The sequence below is a fragment of the Aotus nancymaae genome, unplaced genomic scaffold, assembly GCF_030222135.1.
Source record: "Aotus nancymaae isolate 86718 unplaced genomic scaffold, 86718_ANA_hifiasm-v0.15.2.pri h1tg000002l, whole genome shotgun sequence".
Taxonomy (NCBI): Eukaryota; Metazoa; Chordata; class Mammalia; order Primates; family Aotidae; genus Aotus; species Aotus nancymaae.
In genome coordinates this window covers 56,107,421-56,123,263 of record NW_026988413.1, presented here as the reverse complement: position 1 = coordinate 56,123,263, position 15,843 = coordinate 56,107,421, and the positions used below count along the sequence as shown (strand labels likewise).

The following is a 15,843-nucleotide window of genomic DNA, read 5'->3' as shown; positions in this document are numbered from 1 at the left end:
TACTATTACTTCCAAGCAAATTTAGGTATACAGCTTTAGGTGTAGGGAGAACTGCATTGGCCCCACACTGGCATTAGGAAAGTGTTAAGGTTAGCCAGGGGAGCAGCAGCCCTGAAGGGACCTCAAGGTGTGATGCTGGAGGCATTACTGCAGAAAGCAGTAAACCACACAGTTGAGGACCAGAAAGGATGCAAAATTCTCAGCAGACGCCAATCAGTTGAGACCCAGAGAGGATGATGCACTACTCATGGTTGCCATTATGTTCACATGTCAACCCCTCATCAGACCATAAATGCCACCTCATCACCTCAGAACTTAAGACACCATGACCAGGAAGAGGGGGAGGGAGAGGCGGTTGTCATAAACTGAATTCATTTAAACTTGAAATTATTAAACAGAGTAAGATTATGTTTCTGCTATCCGTATACAGAGTAGAGTAAGGGTATAGATCGAAACCAGTGGGGGAAAAAAAAAACCTAGAAGAAAATAAATTACTCTATTACTTAAGACAAGAATGTTAAGAATTGGAAGAGCTAACAAAAATAAAAATGGAGAAAACCAAAAATAATCGGAAGAGCTTAAGCTAAACTCTTCAGGAGCCAAGTGCTGCGAGATGACACAAGTGTTTAGATGTTCACTCAATTAAGTGACACAAGTGTTTTTTATTCATTCAATTAAGCAAGTAACTGTGCAGTAAATCCTGTCTCTGGTCCCAATCCAAGTAACAATGACATTCCCCATCAAAGTAAAAATCTGATTAAGTATTCCCGTTTGTGTCTAAAACAAAGAAGAGAACCACATTTGAGGTCGGAATTAACTGAAGTGCCTAAACCAAAAATGTGCCCTGAAACCAAGATGTAATTAATTTTTGAATCCCTTCAAATAGTTCTGTTTGAAGTTGCAAACCACCCAGAGATACAAAAACAAAAATGAAGGAGAAAGAAAGGGTAAAAGTTAAAGAAATAACAATGATAATTTTATAAATAGTCGATCCTCATATTCTCGGATTCCATAATTGCAAATAGATCTACTTGGTAAAATTTCTTTGTATCCCCAAATCAATGTTCATGGTGCTTTTGCCCTAATTTGCAGACAAGTATGGAGTGAAAAAAAAAACTGAGTCACCCAACGTGCATGTTCCCAGCTGAGGGCAAACAAGGTGATGCTTTAAGGTTCTTGTTTCAGCTCTGATTACTGTAAACAGTGTCCTCTTCATGGTCTATTTGTTGTTGTGTTTTTCACATTTTTGTGCTTTTTGTTGGCAGTCCTGTTGTTCAAGATGGCCCTCAAGTATAGTGCTTAAAACACTGTCTAGTTTTCCTAAGTGCAAAAAGGCTGTGATGTGCCTTATAGAGAAAATGTATTAGATAAACTCTGTTCGGCCAGGCACAGTGGCTCATGCCTTTAATCCCAGCACTTTGTGGGGGCCAAGGCAGGCAGATCACCTGAGGTCAGGAGTTTGAGACTAGCCTGGTCAACATGGTGAAACCCTGTCTCTACTAAAAATTAGCCAGGCATTGTGGCACTCGCCTGTAATCCCAGAAGCTTGGGGAGGCTGAAGCACAGAGAACTACTTGAACACATGGGGTAGAGGTTGCCATGAGCCAAGATCATTCCAGCCTGGTGACAAAGCAAGATTCTGTCTCAAAAAATATATATAAAATAAAAAAATTTTAAAAATAAAGATAACCTCTGTTCAGATATGATTTACAATACTGTTGGCCATAAGTTTATTGTTAATGAATCAAAAATATATATTAAATAAGGTATCTTTAAACAGAAACATATATAAAACAAGGTTCTGTATTAATTGGTTTACAAAAGTGTTGTGACTAAAGGCTTGCAGGAACCTAACTCTGTATTTCCCCAAGCAGCAGTGGTCCAGTATTTGCTAATTCAGTGTTCAGGGTTGACTTTATAGAACATAGCTACCCCAAATAATGAGTATGGGCTGTATCTGTACGTTATTTCTGATTTTAATGTCACTATAGAGTGGCTGATAGATTAGAAATCATTCCCAAGATTTTGCAAATTGGAGAGGCAATTGTAATAATACATACATTTAAACAAAATTTCGTTAATAAAGGACTATTTTGATTTGGTATTAAGCTTATTACAGTAAGACTCTACCTTTATTACTGTAAAAATATTTGAAAATAGTAACATTTTAATTTACTTGTTTTTATAAATTGCTTCCCTAACAATTTGAAAGTAACCTTACTGCCAATGTCTTCTGACTAATCTGAATCTTAATTTATCACTGTATACCTAATATTTTTATCAAGATTGTTTAAAGAACTAAAAGTCCTTATAACAGAAATAGCAAGTTGTTTTGATTTGTGCAACTATTGTTTTTCAACATGCTTCTTCTACTTGACCTTGTTTATATGTCGTTCAGTTCCAATTTTATATTCTATTAAAATATATTTATTTTGAGCTACATTGTAGAGCCACATCCTAATAGCCAGTTTCAATAAAATTTTCCCTCCAAGGTAGCCTATTTAAAGTTTTTTTTTTAAAAAAAAAAAGAAAACCAGAAGGCCAGGGGCAGTGGCTCAACCTATAATCACAGGACTTTGAGAGGCGGGCGGATAATCTGAGGTCAGGAGTTCAAGACCAGCCTGCCAACATGGCAAAACCCCATCTCTACTAAAAATATAAAAATTAGGCATGGTAGCGGGCGTCTGTAATACCAGCTACTTGGGAAGCTGAGGAAGGAGAATTGCTTGAAACTGGGAGGTGGAGGATGCATTGAGCTGAGACCACACCACTGCATTCCAGCCTGGGTGACAGAGCGAGACTCTGTCTCAAACAAATAAACAAACAACAACAACAACAACAAAAAAAACAACAGGAAAATTTCACTGCTAAGTCACAAAAACAAAAGATAGCATCAAGATATGAAAATTCATAAAATCTGATTTTAATTAAGTAGATATTTTACACTGGAAATTTTTCAATTGGCTTGGGGTAAACTACATTCATACAAAGTAGCATAGCTTTCAGTACTATAATGAACTTTTAAACAATTTAAATAAATAAAAAATGAAAAGTAATTTTTTAAAAAATGAGATTTTAAAAACTACTGTTGTTTTATGCACAAACTAGAAAATAGAAACAAGCAGCACAAATACAATTAGTACCGAAGAATAAAAATATTTTATTTATTAAATATAATTTAAATTGTTATAGTATGCTCCTATAGTGAAATGACTCAAACACAGCAGTATAAAGTTTTTTATTTAAAAAAAAAAAATTCTCTTTGGCCCAACACAGATAATGCTGGGCCAAAAGAAAAAAAAAATGAAATGGGCTGTTTAAGTTTAGAAAGTGTTTCTACTCAGTTATTTAGACTTCTGTGTACTGTTAATATTTAGACTCCATCAAAATACATAAACAGTTTCATTTTCTAGAAATACTGTTTAGTTTCTCCATCCCCCTTTTCTCTGTAATGACTTTATAAGCTTCATGGTAAAGCTTTAAAAGTCTAGTAGATACTAAAACAGAAAAAACTTCCAAATTTACTGGTAAATTTTGGTCAAGGTGATCAGAAAAAAAACCAAAGTTTTTAGGTACAATTTCTAAAACGGTTATAAAAAAATAATTTGCAACTAAAAAAAGATTTTACACTTTAGCAATATCAACTCTGGGTCTGTAAATGAAAAATAAACATTTCTAAAAAATATATTTTCTTGTCTTTGATTTCTCTAGTAGTTGCTCACTGCTTTGACAACTAATAAAAGAATCAATCACATGGGACAAACTCAATACATATGGTACACTGTTCTCTAAACATCAGGTAGAGTGGTTTCTTAAAATTCAAATATTAACACTAATACACCACAGTCATGAGCCTCTCTACCTTCCTTAGAATAAATACAAAATTATTTTACACTATAAATAATTTGCCTTCACTAGAACATTTAGTAAGAATGAAATGTGCTTTTAGGCTTGTTAACAAATTGATCCTTTTAATTCAAAGTAACAAGAGTAGGGAGGATGATGATAAGTTGATTATGTATGTATGTATGTATGTATTTTTTAGAGACAAAGTCTCACTCTGTAGCCCAGGCTGGAGTGTAGTGGTATGATCATGGCTCACTACAGCCTCCAACTCCTGGGCTCAAGTGATCCTCCTGGCTCAGCCCCTCAAGTAGGTGGGACTGCAGGTATGTCCCGGTTAATTAAGAAAAAAGGCCGGGCGCGGTGGCTCAAGCCTGTAATCCCAGCACTTTGGGAGGCCGAGACGGGTGGATCACGAGGTCAAGAGATCGAGACCGTCCTGGTCAACATGGTGAAACCCCGTCTCTACTAATACAAAAAATTAGCTGGGCATGGTGGCGCGTGCCTGTAATCCCAGCTACTCAGGAGGCTGAGGCAGGAGAATTGCCTGAACCCAGGAGGCGGAGGTTGCGGTGAGCCGAGATCACGCCATTGCACTCCAGCCTGGGTAACGAGCGAAACTCCGCCTCAAAAAAAAAAAAAAAAAAAAAAAAAAAAAGAAAAAAAAAATTTTTTTAAGAGATAATGTCTCACTTTGTTGCCCAAGCTGTTCTTAACTCATGGACTCAAGCAATCCTCCCACCTTGGCCTCCTAAAGTGCTAGGATTTCAGGTGTGAGCCAGATAAGTTGATTAATGGGTAGAATGTACATTATTCAAGTGATGGATACCCCAAAAGCTTTGACTTGACTACTATACAAGCTATACATGTAACAAAATTGCACACGTACCCCATGACTTTGTACAAACAAAAAGAAAAAATAAAAAACATCTATAATTCTGTGGCTCTAAGTACAGCCACAATATTGTGCAATCATCACCATTATCTAGTTTTAGATATTTTTTATCACCCCAAAAGGATAAAAAATAATGAGAACAAGTTTTCTTAATTTTATCTTATTTTTAATCTTTATTCTTAAAGACTAGTCAAGTGCAGTAGCGGGAAAGGGGGAAAGAATGGAACAAGGAGTTCATCTGATCTTTGTGAACAAGTGAGATAACTTGCTACCTTCAGACCAGCCAAAAGAGCAAGCTTTTATGTTTTTAATTTTTCAATTACTATTACAAGGTATTATCTTTAAAGGGAGACATATTTCAGAAATAAATTGTAGGTCCTAACTTTCCCTAATAAACAGAAGTATATTAGTTACTACATCCTGTGTAGTAACTAATATAATCCTTCCTCACCCAAACCTCTATTTAGGCATCAAAATAGTTCTTTTTTAAAAAGAGGAAATTACATAAGTAATGTAGTTATTTGTAATGAATAGCTCCCAAAAACTAAAAAGTTATTTATATATATATATTTTTTTTTTCTGAGGCTTTTAAATTCCAAATCTGTCAAACGATAACACAACCTCTCAAGGTACTTAATATCTCCTATCCAATGAATTAAAGGCTTTCTAATTGTCAAAGAGAATTAAAGGTATTATGGCATCTTACTAGACCTCTCTGATGTTCTTTATTTGCTTGACTAACCCAACTCTTCTTCATACTCTCTCCATACTATTTTCTCATGGATCTCTTACTTCTCTTTCCTTCTTTACTTGGATCTCTTTATTTACCTACCCATTGAATGTTAGTTATTTCCCAATGCTCTGTTTTCAGCCCTTTTATTTCATCATTCAACAGAAATCCACTCATTCCTATGGCTATATCTATATAATGTTTTATATATACACATATATATATATATATATATATATCACATACAAATATATACCTACACAGTCACACTTTACAAACTGAGAACTCTCAAATGTCCCGCCCAAGTATCAAATAGCTATTTCTGTAACAGAATTCTCAATGTGCTCTTCTTCCAGTATTTCCTATCATCCTTAGTGCTGCCTGAGTAAATTTATTAAAATATAATCTTCTGCTTAAAATCCTTCTATGTCTCCCCTGTTGTTTTCCAGATTATGTCTAAACTCTTGGGGAAGGCATTAAGCCCCTTCATAATCTGACTTTCATTTTCCTTTCTAGTTTCATTCCTAATGACACTAATCTCCTTCCTCCATCCAACCTATTACAAAATCAATCTCCTTGAGGAGTCCCTGCCTCAGTCACGTTCCTTCCATCCTTTACATATATTTCCATCTGCTCTTCATCTGTCTGAAATGTCTTCCTTAAGTTCATGAACCACTTCCTCTATGAAATCTTTCCCAACCTCCCCAGCCTTGTCTCTCCCCTCATTCTCCTATAGAGTTTTAGACATGCCTCTCTTAATGGAATTTATCTCATGTGTAACTATGTATCTCACCTACAAAACTATAACCCATTTTATCTTTCTGTCCCATGACTTAATCCTATATTTAACACATACCACAACTTTGTTAAGTGTATTAATTCTTCCTCAAAAGTTTAGAGATTATCATTGCCAAATGGGAAAGAATCCTGCTCTTTATTACAAGTGACTAAGTAGTCTAAACATTAATGAATTTTAACATTAACAAATTTTTGGACTGATTTTTAGTAACTAAAGACACTGGTTTTCAATCTAATGTAAACCTTTCTAAACAAAATAGAAAATGTCAAGTAACTAAAGTAATACTGTCTGTGCCCAGATTAAATTTAGCTCGTGCAGAAACACACTGATTAGTATCTATGCAAACGAAAAATATAAATCTTATTACCAATAAAGAGTGCTGAGAAACAACAGATTCAGTTGAAAACCATTTTCATGCTATCGAGGTAATCTATGAGAATATTTTATCAGTATAAGAGACGTGATTACATGTTCAAGAAGAAAATGGCTACTACAAAAACATTTTAATTAGTGCTTTACTGTCCTAAATTCTTTTTTAAAATGACCACCTTTTCAATGACTCTTTTTGAGTCAAAGTCAATCTGTTAGTAGCACCAAAAAAGCAGATCTCAATTAAGCAAAGCAGCATTTGCACAGGATCACTCAGGCAGGAAAAATCCTGAAACACTTACCAGTTTAATAAACTGTACAGAGCAATGAGAGCATCAAAGGGGAGGAAAGCAAACTAGAAGTATAAGGTGACAAGTAAAAGGGGAAAAAAGCTGACAAAAAAATAGTCATTAGAAATTAAATTTTAAAAGAATGGAAAGATGATTTAAAAAAAAAAAACCAACATCAGAAGTAAACGTGACTACGGTAAATAAAGTTTACTTCTTTCTTTAAAAGCTTCAATAGAATAGTAATTTATATCTTAAAAGTATATGAAAAAACACTACAGAAAATGTAATTAATTAATTCACAGAACTATGTTTCAAAATAAACAAAATGAAATAAACTCGTTACCTTGATTTCTCTTTGTTCAACAGATTTTTCCCATATTTGTTGATCATATGCTCCAATCTATGAAAAGAAGACAACACTACGTTAAATGATCATTGCTGGTACCCATCAAATGGGTACAACTCTGCATGAAATACAAGCAACTCAGTATTCAGCACAGATTAGACTTCTCAAATCAGTATCATATTATCTCAGTGGTTCTCAAAGTATGATTTCAGAACCAGCACTATTAGGGTCATCTTGGAACTTGTTAGAAATGCAAACTCTCAGGCCGCACTCCAGAGTTACTGAATCAGAAATACAAGAGTGGGGCTCCAAAACTTATGTTTTAAACAGAGAGGGGAACAACAGAAAATGGGGCCAACTGAGGGAGGAGGTTCAAAGGAAAGAGAGGTTCAGAGAAAAAAAAAAAAAAAAACTATCAGGTACTATGCTTAGTACCCAGGTGACAAAATAACCAATACACCAAATCCCCAAGTCATGAGTTTAAGTATATAACAAACCTGAACCTAAGATAAAAATTTTTAAATCCCTCTTGATGATTCTGATATTGAAAACCACTGCCCTAGGGAATTCTTAATTGTAAATAAACATAACTGCTACAGCTCTGGTTTATTTGGGGAAAAACTCCCAAGTGATAAATTCTTTATGGTGTTATTTTTAAAGAAAAGTACTAATATTCTACACAATTAAAAATTTATAAACATGCAGACCACAATTACCACTTAAAGTTTAAACTGGAAAATAAAGTTGTGAAATGATTGCAGACACAGGAAAATAATTATCAAACAATTTCTTATAGCTTCTATTTCTACTATTCTTAGATGCTGGAAAGTTCTTTGAACTATACCTTCAACAGGGCAGGATGAACAAATCATTCTTTATTGTTCCCACCCAAGTCACTTGCTATTAGCTCCTACTGTCTCCAGTTTCCACTTAATTCCCCACATCTAAAAGGACAATGAAATGGGTCAACAGCATACAACTGTGACTAGGAATTTTCATTATTTGCATTAACTTAAAATTATAAGTCTAAGAAATTTAAAGTATTTTAGATAACTACACTTAAGAGACTAGAGAAAGAAAATGACCAGAGATATGCAAAGATATTACAAGAAAATACAGGAGAAAAGAGTATTTTCTGACTCATAATATAATTTACTCAAAAGTCCTTTAATCTACACATCATTTTGTAAATCTCAATTTCGAGAACTAAGAAATTGAGAACACCAGAATGGTTTAAAAGTAGACAGAAACGAGGTAGAATAAAAGAACTTAAGTGACTCCATAAGAACCTTTAATGTCTGTTATTCTCTCTTTTTTTTTTTTTTTTTTTTGAGGTATAGTCTTGCTCTGTTACTCAGGCTGGAGTGCAGTGGCACAATCTCGAATCACTGCAACCTCTGCCTCCTGGGTTCAAGTGATTCTTCTGCCTCGGCCTCCCGAGTAGCTGGGACTATAGGCGTGTGCCACCATGTCCGGCTAATTTTTTGTATTTTTAGTAGAGATGGGGTTTCACTGTGTTAGCCAGGATAGTCTCAATTTCCTGACCTTGTGATCTGCCCGCCTAGGCTTCTCAAAGTACTGAGATTACAGGTGCGAGCCTCCAGGCTGGGCTATTCTCTCTTATACGTTATCTTACTCATATTAATTCTTCTGGTCCTGTAAATCCTATTCTCTTTTTCACCACTTTCTTATGACTAATTTTTTATTTTAAAAGTCATATTATGGCTGAGTGCAGAGGGGCTCTTGCCTGCAATCCCAGCACTTTGGGAGGCTGAGGTGGGAGGATCGCTTGAGCCCAGGAGTTTGAGACCAATCTTGGCAACATCGTGAGACCCGTCTCTACAAAAAATTAAAAAATTAGCTGGGTGTGGTGCCACATACTTGTAGTCCTAGCTACTCAGGGGACTGAGGTGGGAGGATTGCTTGAGCCTGGGACGTTGAGGCTACAGTGAGTCATGATCATGCCGACTGCACTCTAACCAGGGCAGCAGAGTATCCTGTTTCAAACAAAAAACAAACAACAACAACAACAACAAACCTTGTTATACCCCCAAAATTAAAATCTTATAATACCTAGACCAAGCTACCTAGACCAAACAACATACTCATATGTAACTACAACTGCCATCAGTCTCTATAAAGCAGGATTAAGAAGTTCTAGATAAATAAGAACCAACTGGTTAGTCCTAATGGTAGAGTTGACCTGTGGTGACTAGTTGCCTTTCATCCTCTTAAATTCTAAATTCAATCAATCAATCATCTTCCCTAAAATCAGAAAAGGTAAGTATGGGTACGTGAATATTTCTGCTCTAACTGAATAATTCAGAATAACTGGGCTTATATGCAAATAAAAACATTTTTTAGGCCAGGTGCAGTAATTTATTTTTAGGTTGGGTATGGTGCTTATGCCTGCCATCCTAGCACTTTGGGAGGCTGAGGGGGACGAATTGCTTGAGTCCAGGAGTTTGAGACTAGCCTGAGCAACATGCCAAAACCTATCTCTTCAAAAAATACAGTAAATTAGCTGGGCATGGTGGTGTGCCCGTGTAGTCCCAACTACTCAGGAGGCTGAAGTGAGAGGATCAATGGAGTCAAGGAGGTCAAGGCTGTGATGGACCATGATCATGCCACTGTACCGTCACTGGGTGACAGGGTAAGACTCTGTTTAAAAAATAATAATAATAACAATAATAATAATTAAATGTGTTAACTATTTCAATGCACTGCATACTTTTCAGCAAAACAATAATTAAAAATAAAGAAGAGGTACCAATACGTTTTAATCACTATTTTGGCAGAATTTTGTTTTCACATACAAAAGGATGCCTAACTTATCTTCAAAAGAATTTTTTTATTTCTAGGCGACTCAAGAATGTGAACGTGTAGTATATTGTAGGTCTATGTCCTACAATCCTAAAATCAGGAAAAATAAAACACTCCTGTGCAATAGACCAAATTGGAAGGGCATATCAATCCTTGGCATAATAGGTTCAATGCAACCCTAGCATGGTAATCAATAGCCCCAAGGCTTAGAAAGGTACAGAAAGCCTAAGAAACTCTGCAGTGAAGCAGTAGGTAAAAGTGGAAATGCCTTTTGAAGGCTGACATATTTCACTTGTAAATAGCAGAATGCAATCCTAAAGGTGGGTGGGATAGACATTCCTATAAGAAAGGCCACAGGGTAAATGGTTTGTTTTACTGAAAAGACACATTTATTCAAAGATTTGATAGGTGAGAGAAAAGACAACTTTCACTGCAATAATATGATGCCTCATGGTGGGGAGGGGGTCTTAACTTTTTTAAACTAGATAAATTTCATTTTCAATCATAGCAATTAAATGTCTATAAGTGCAGGAATCAATTCTCCTTTGCAGAAGACTTCTTTTGTTTTAAAAATACTACCAGAATGAACATTTTAGATGCATAAGCAAACAGACTACTTTTTTGGAGAAAACTCTGAGGATGCTGGTTAACATAAATGCAGGTGCCTCAGAAGGAGATGTTCAGGATTTTGCTTAATAATACATATGCCTTTAACAAATTACCCTTATGTATGAATTCAGACTAAATTATCTCTAAAATTGTTTCTTGGGATATGTGTAGTACACCAGAGGTCTCAATATCTCTGAAATTGTTTCTTGGGATATCTGTAGTACACCAGTTGTAGCTGGGTCCTAGAAGTGAAAGTGAAGGAATTCTAAAGATCTCTTCTGGCCTTTAGTCTCACTTTATTCCCAGCTGACAAGATAGTAGATCAGAACACCTGTGGCTAGAGTCAAGCTCTTCCCTGAAAGAAACAATTATACTGTCAATCATTATAGGGCAAGAAAAGAAGTGACACTTAGGACTAGGAAAAAGAATCATCTTCTCAAGACTTAGGGTCATGGATCAAGAATAATTTGCAGAGCTGTGCTACCAAAGTTAAAAAAACAAATAAGTGGACAGGTTTTCCAACATTTCTACTTTACCTCTAACACACAAATATACCAAAACCATTTCCAACATTTCTATTTTACCCCTAACAGACGTTTCCATTAACACACATTTCATATTACCTCTAAACACAAATAATGTACTTTCCCCTTCTGTTTTATCTTTATTGTTGCTGTATCCCCCGACCTTTTTTTTTAAGACAGGGTTTCAGTCTGTTGTCCAGAGTGACTTGGCAGACTTGACTGAGTCACATAAATTTGACAGGTAATTTTTAACAAATTTATTCTACATAAAATTAAATCACAAGGCCAAATTCAATTACAATTCTCTGTGAAAGAAAACTCAGGAAGAAAATAACTACATTTTTTTTAAATGACATACAAAATATTAAAAGAAGCTCAGTGGTAACATTTGTCTAATGGTACAGTAATTTTAATAAGATGGTATGTCTTAAATTGAGAAGTAAATGCTATGTAATATTTTGACTACTTCCAAATTTTTGGTACCTCCTCACTGTTCTTTTTCTCCTCCCCTCCCCAAACGTCTCCAGTGTTTGTGTGTTTAGAAAAGGGCCTATTCAATATAATCCATAGGTTCACAGAAAAGAAATTTTTTTAAATGTACCTAACATTCTAAAAGGCTATATACTCAAATAATGTTGATAGATATACAGAAAGAGATATACTAAGGTAATTAATGTACAAGTAATTGTATAGATAACCAACTATAATCTTCATAGGTAATGATCTGTTTCAAGGAGGGCAAAAAAATTGTTCCATCATATAAGACGAGACTCTGAAATCCTGATTTACATTTTGTAGCCAATAGTTTTGTACATTGTAAGAATGTGAAGTTCTTTCTCTGGTGCTTGGCTATGGTAAGCAATTTTATCAATGCTCTTGTTATTACTCCCAGAGATGCCCTGAATACCTTAAGCCTCTGGTGCACTCTTCCCAACCAGAGCTATCTATAGTCAGTTTTTCTATTCCTGGTCCCAAATGACCACACACTTTGTCATCTACAAATTCATCCTATATCTTTAGCAACATGTCGGGCAGTTCTACACCAATCTCTTACAATAAATAACTCCTTCCTCTTAATGACAGCAAGGTCAATTCAAGATTTTCTTCCTACAAGCTTTAAATTCTTAATTACTGTGACCATCACCATTCCTGGAAGAATGTGTAGCCAATTACTACTTCCCTAAGAAGACTGAAGCCTTAAGATACAGTATTATTTTCTGTCATCTCCACAGAGATGTTTTCTAATCCAATTTATATTTCATTTTACTTTCTAGTATGTTTTCTCATCCAATTTATTTTTTATTTTTTCTTATCTTTGTAACAAAGTTGGAGCCATTACAGAGGTTAAAACTGATTTTAAAAAAATGATGAAATAGCATCCTGAAAGCGCTAAGATTTTTTTTAAAAAAACTGATATACTAGAACTTAGTAATATCAAACAAATGAAAATTCAACTAAATGAATATTCTTTACTTGCTTTCTGACCTAATGAAGACTGTTCTAACAGGAAAATGCATGTTTACATGCTGTAAAATTGTAATTAACATAGCTAACATTCTATATTAAATATATGTAAACATATACAGCAGATATTTAAAAGGATACATGAAAATCATTAATAATGATTATCTCTGCAAAGTACCAAACACAACAGCACTTTTCCTTTCTGCCTTATATTCACTGTTACTATATCACATTTTTTTCTTTTTTTTAAAACAGAGTCTCATTCTGTCACCCAGAATGGAATGTAGTAGCTTGATCTTGGCTTACTGCAACCTTGATCTCACAGGCTCCTGAGTACCTGGGACCACAGTGTGCCCCACCCTGCTCAACTAATTTTTTATGTTTTGTAGAGATGAGGGCTCCTTATGTTGCTCCCTATGTGGCCTTGAACTCTTGGGCTCAAGCAATCCACCCACCTCAGCCTCCCAAAGTGCTGGGATTACAGGCGTGAACCACTGCGCCCAGCCACTGTATTGCTTCCTCCCCTGCCCATCTCACTAATTTTATAAGCCAGGATTCTAACCCAGGTCAATTGGACTCCAAAGTAATTTGAACTAGTTATCTTAGAAACTAATATGTTCCATAGTAACTCGTAAAGTGACTATCACTGAATAGTAACTTTATAGAGAATCATCTACCTCCTCCTACCATTATTTTAATTTTATACATTTCTATACACTGAGACAAACAAAATGGGAAAGGGGAAGAAGAGAGAAAAGGGAGAAATGGAGGAAGGGAAAACTGGGAAGAAAAGAAAAGGGTAAAGAACGGGGAGGATTGGTCGATAGAGAAAAAGATTGCCTTTGTCTAGGTATCTGCCAACATCAACTCTGGCTCCCATGAGAAAACTTTGTAATTAATATGATGGTATCAAAAGTACAAATGTTAAAACCTAGATAATTAGATGGTGAAACAAGAAACATGTATCACTCAGGAATTTTAGAAAAGAAGTATCTTTGAAAAACAATTTGAAAAGCTACTCTTAGGCTATCTAATTACCTCTAGGTAATCACATTCAGAACACCAGTGGCTCAAGTATCAAGAGGCTAAAGACAAGGTATCTTGCTTCAAAAAGGTAGTTATCAATAGTTTAATTAGATTAAGTGCTTAGATAAAAGATTGAGAGTTCACAAATAAAAATAAGCAAGGCAAAAGGAGGCCCAGATTTGCAAACATATTTAAAGCACCTAGTTTTCTTAATAAGCAGATATATCGTAACACTGTATGCCAAAGCCCTAATTTCCCTACCCATGTTTAGTTTCTTTTTTCTGAATCTCATTTAAGAAACTCTGAAAAGCAAGCTATTAATTTTCACAAACACCAAATGCCATACAAAAAGCTAAAACAGAGCCCAGATTTCTTCCTAGATGAACACCATGCAACAAACATCAGAGGCCAATCATGTGCCAGTATAAATGTTGTCTAACTTTGTTAGCAAAAGTATCTGTTAAAAGTATTAACAATAAGGCCAGGCACAGTGGCTCACACCTGTAATCCTAGCATTTTGGAAGGCCAAGGCAGGTGGATCACCTGAGGTCAGGAGTTTGAGACTAGCCTGGCCAACAAACCCTGTCTCTACTAAAAATACAAAAATTAGCTGAGTGTGGTGGTGGGCACCTGTAGTCTCAGCTACTTGGGAGGCTGAGGCAGGAGAATCACTTGAACCTGGGAGGTGGAGGTTGCAGCGAGCCAAGATCACACCACTGCACTCCAGCCTGGGTGACAGAGCGAGACTCCATGTCAAAAATAAAATTTAAAGAAGTATAACAATAGTACCCTGAAGGCAAGAGATTAAAGAATCTCTTGAGATAGGGCTGGGCTTGCTAGCTCATGCCTGTAATATCAGCACCTTTCAAAGCAAAGGCAGGAGGATCACTTGAGACCAGGAGTTCAAGACCAGCCTGGACAACACAGTGAGACTCCACCTCTATTTTAAAAATTAAAAATTTACCAGGTACAGTGGCATGCATCTGTAGTCCTAACTACTTGGGAGGCTGACGTGAAAGGATTTATTGGGCCTAGGAGTTTGAGGCTACAGTGAGCTATGATTGTACCACTGTAGTCCAGCCTAGGTAACAACAACAACAAAATCTTGAGATAACCTCTAAATAAATAAATTAATGAATGAATTAATGAATGAATGGAGATGCACAAGCCCTTGGTGACTCTTTCCATTTCTAAATTGATATTTTAAAAACATTACTTTTTCTGTGACTTTTTTTGGTATATGCATCATCAACCGTAAAATGCTAATAGGCAAAAGTTATGTTGTTTTTATACCTAATGCAAACATACCACGGATCCCATATTTTATTTGTTTATTTATTTATTTAGAAACAGAGACTCGCTCTGTCACCCAGGCTGGAGTGCCGTGGCACGATCTCAGCTCACTGCAACCTTCGCCTCCCGGGTTCAAGTGATTCTCCTGCCTCAGCCTCCTGGGATTACAAGTGCCCACCATCACGCTCAGCTAATTTTTTAATATTTTTGGTAGAGACAGGTTTTCACCATGTTGGTCAGGCTGGTCTCAAACTCCTGACCTCAAGTGATCCGCCTGCTTCAGCCTCCCAGAGTGCTGGGATTATAAGCATGAGCCACCTGTACCCAGGCAACATTCCATATTTTAATAGTGATTTAATAGCTGTACAACCAAAAGTAAATTTTTTTAGTCTTTTTACAAAAATATATGTTATCAGTCAGAAAATACACTTTGTCAACTCAGGAATGGAAAATCAAATACCGTAAGTTCTCACTTATAAGCGAGAGCTAAGCTCACAAAGTACACAAAGGCAAAAAGAGTGATATAATGGACTATGGAAACTCAGAAGGGGAAGGGTGGGAAGTGGGGGATAAGGGATAAAAAACTACATATTGAGTACAACGTACAGTACTCAGGCAACAGGTGCACTAAAATGTCAGACTTCACCACTAGACAAATTCATCCATGTAACCAAAAACCACTTGTGCCCAAAAAGCTATTGAAATTTTTCTTTTTAAATTTTAAGATGACAAATTCGCAAAGAAAAAAGGAAAAGAAAACACACTTTGTCATATTTGGAATGTTGGTTTTTAACACTTTGTTTTCCCCAGCTTTTAATATTTGCTGATACAA

The 15,843-nt window shown here is 35.8% G+C and overlaps 1 protein-coding gene across 4 annotated transcripts in view; it reads right to left on the bottom strand.

The window, feature by feature from the left end:
• The window catches only part of PHTF2 (putative homeodomain transcription factor 2), a 175,374-nt gene that overhangs the window by 72,987 nt on the left and 86,544 nt on the right, over nucleotides 1–15,843 (bottom strand). For all 4 annotated transcript variants that reach the window (XM_012466553.2, XM_064374913.1, XM_064374907.1 and 1 more), the window contains one exon: nucleotides 7,270–7,326. In XM_012466553.2, coding sequence (XP_012321976.2) covers nucleotides 7,270–7,326 — 57 coding nt within the window. The remainder of the gene's footprint in view (nucleotides 1–7,269; nucleotides 7,327–15,843) is intronic.